This window comes from Sphaeroforma arctica (assembly GCF_001186125.1).
Source record: "Sphaeroforma arctica JP610 unplaced genomic scaffold supercont1.1124, whole genome shotgun sequence".
Lineage (NCBI taxonomy): Eukaryota > Ichthyosporea > Ichthyophonida > Sphaeroforma > Sphaeroforma arctica.
Window position 1 is genome coordinate 16,987 of NW_014039434.1, and position 1,870 is coordinate 18,856.

A 1,870-nucleotide genomic window follows, 5' to 3' on the forward strand; every position below is an offset into this window, starting at 1 on the left:
GTGTGTGTGTGTAGTGGGGGAGGGTATGTGTGTGTGTATGGGGGGGAGGTGTGTGTATGTGTGTGTGGTGGGGGGGAGGGTGTGTGTATGTGTGTGTGGCGTAGTAGAGTAGAGTGTTTGCCACCACTCACACGCAACGCAGAGACTTACATCCGTTGTGCAGAGGATTGCTATGTGTGTTGTGTGTGTTGGGTGTGTTGTGTGTGTTGGGTGTGTTGTGTGTGTTGTGTGTGTTATGTGAGTTATGCATGTTATATGTTGTGTAGTTCTGTCTGTGTTTGTGATGTCTTTCATATGTTGATGTAGTATCTGATAACCCTCGTACCTTTGCAGTGGGTTCGTATCTCCGTCGTAAGTGGATCTGATTTTGGATCTCCTTCGTAAGTTTGTGTGATTTAGTACTTCTTCTGTACATTTGTCATGTGCTTGGATCTTCTTCGTGAGTTTGTGTGATTGAGTATTTCTTCTGTACATTTGGCATGTGCTTGGATCTCCTTCGTAAGTTTGTGTGATTTAGTATTTCTTCTGATATTTGTCATGTGCTTGGATCTCCTTCGTAAGTTTGTGATTTAGTATTTCTTCTGTACATTTGTCATGTGCTTGGATCTCCTTCGTAAGTTTGTGTGATTTAGTATTTCTTCTGTACATTTGTCATGTGCTTGGATCTCCTTCGTGAGTTTGTGTGATTTAGAATTTCTTCTGTACATTTGTCATGTGCTTGCCCTTCATGATCTCATATTCACGGGAGCACTTTCGTATCGCAATGGCCTGTACAGTTTACGTCCTACCAAACCCGGAACCAACCTAACCGCACCACGCACCCACTGTCAATTTTAGGGCCCAAACGGACCTGTTCAAGTCGGTGGTGACCGTGTGCAGCAACGAAACCACAGTCATTCGCGAGGTGTTTGACAGTCCCAGTGTGGTAATGCATCGCTTCTTAGAGCGCATCTACGAGCAGAAGCTGCAGTCACACATTGATGAGTCACTGGAAGGTGTGGGTGTGGGTGTGGGTGTGGGTGTGGGTGTGGGTGTCTGCTGTTGTATGTGTGTGCGTGCAGAAGCTGCAGTCACACATTGATGAGTCACTGGAAGGTGTGGGTGTGGGTGTCTGCTGTTGTATGTGTATGCGTGCAGAAGTATGTCTGGTGGGTGGCGGGGGGGGGAGGCATGTGTCCTTGTACGGAAATGAATGGGTGAATGTATCTGGTGGGTGTTATGTGCCTTTGTAGGTAGTTGCGTGGGTAAGTTCCATTTTTAGCAAAAGGCGACATACGCACAGGAATATTTGCTCGCGCGCAAGAACGCAGAGTCGTTGTGGTCTAGCTGCTCACGGAAGGGCAAAGGCAATCAGATGCCACAGCCTGAGCCAGAGGAAGACAGCGCGCGTATATATATATATCACCCGAAATCTTTATATACTTATATGCACTCCAAAATTCACATCGAAGTATGCCGTCCCACAACAAAGCGTTGGGTAAGGACTTATGTCTCAGCACACATATCTGCAAAACTAGAGCTTCTGTATACACATTACATCAACACAACCACAGCTGCACGACTTCCTTCCCGATCACGTGTCTGTACCAAATCACACACATGCTCATACCAAACATTTTCGACTGACCACACACACAGCTGCCAAGCAACAGTCACTGCCAGTGTACCTCAAAGTACTAACAAAGCTACACACGAAGGCACTGAGTCTCAAAGAGGCCCTGCAGAGCATCGACATGTGCCAGGAGCCCACTCTGCTCACCAAGCTCACGGACAACCTCTTCTGTCTGCACCTGCCCGAAGGTTCGTTGGACAGGACCACACCCTGGGCAAATGTCCGGGCGCGGTTGTTTAGGGGTACATGGACGTGGTT

At 47.7% G+C, this 1,870-nt stretch overlaps 1 protein-coding gene across 1 annotated transcript in view; it reads left to right on the forward strand.

The window, feature by feature from the left end:
* Positions 1 to 820: 820 nt before the first annotated feature.
* The window catches only part of SARC_10062 (hypothetical protein), a gene marked incomplete at its 3' end in the record, with an annotated part of 4,072 nt that continues 3,022 nt past the window's right edge, over positions 821 to 1,870 (forward strand). The window contains exons 1-2 of the mRNA XM_014295905.1: positions 821 to 995; positions 1,639 to 1,800. Of these exons, the coding sequence (XP_014151380.1) occupies positions 929 to 995; positions 1,639 to 1,800 (229 nt within the window). The remainder of the gene's footprint in view (positions 996 to 1,638; positions 1,801 to 1,870) is intronic.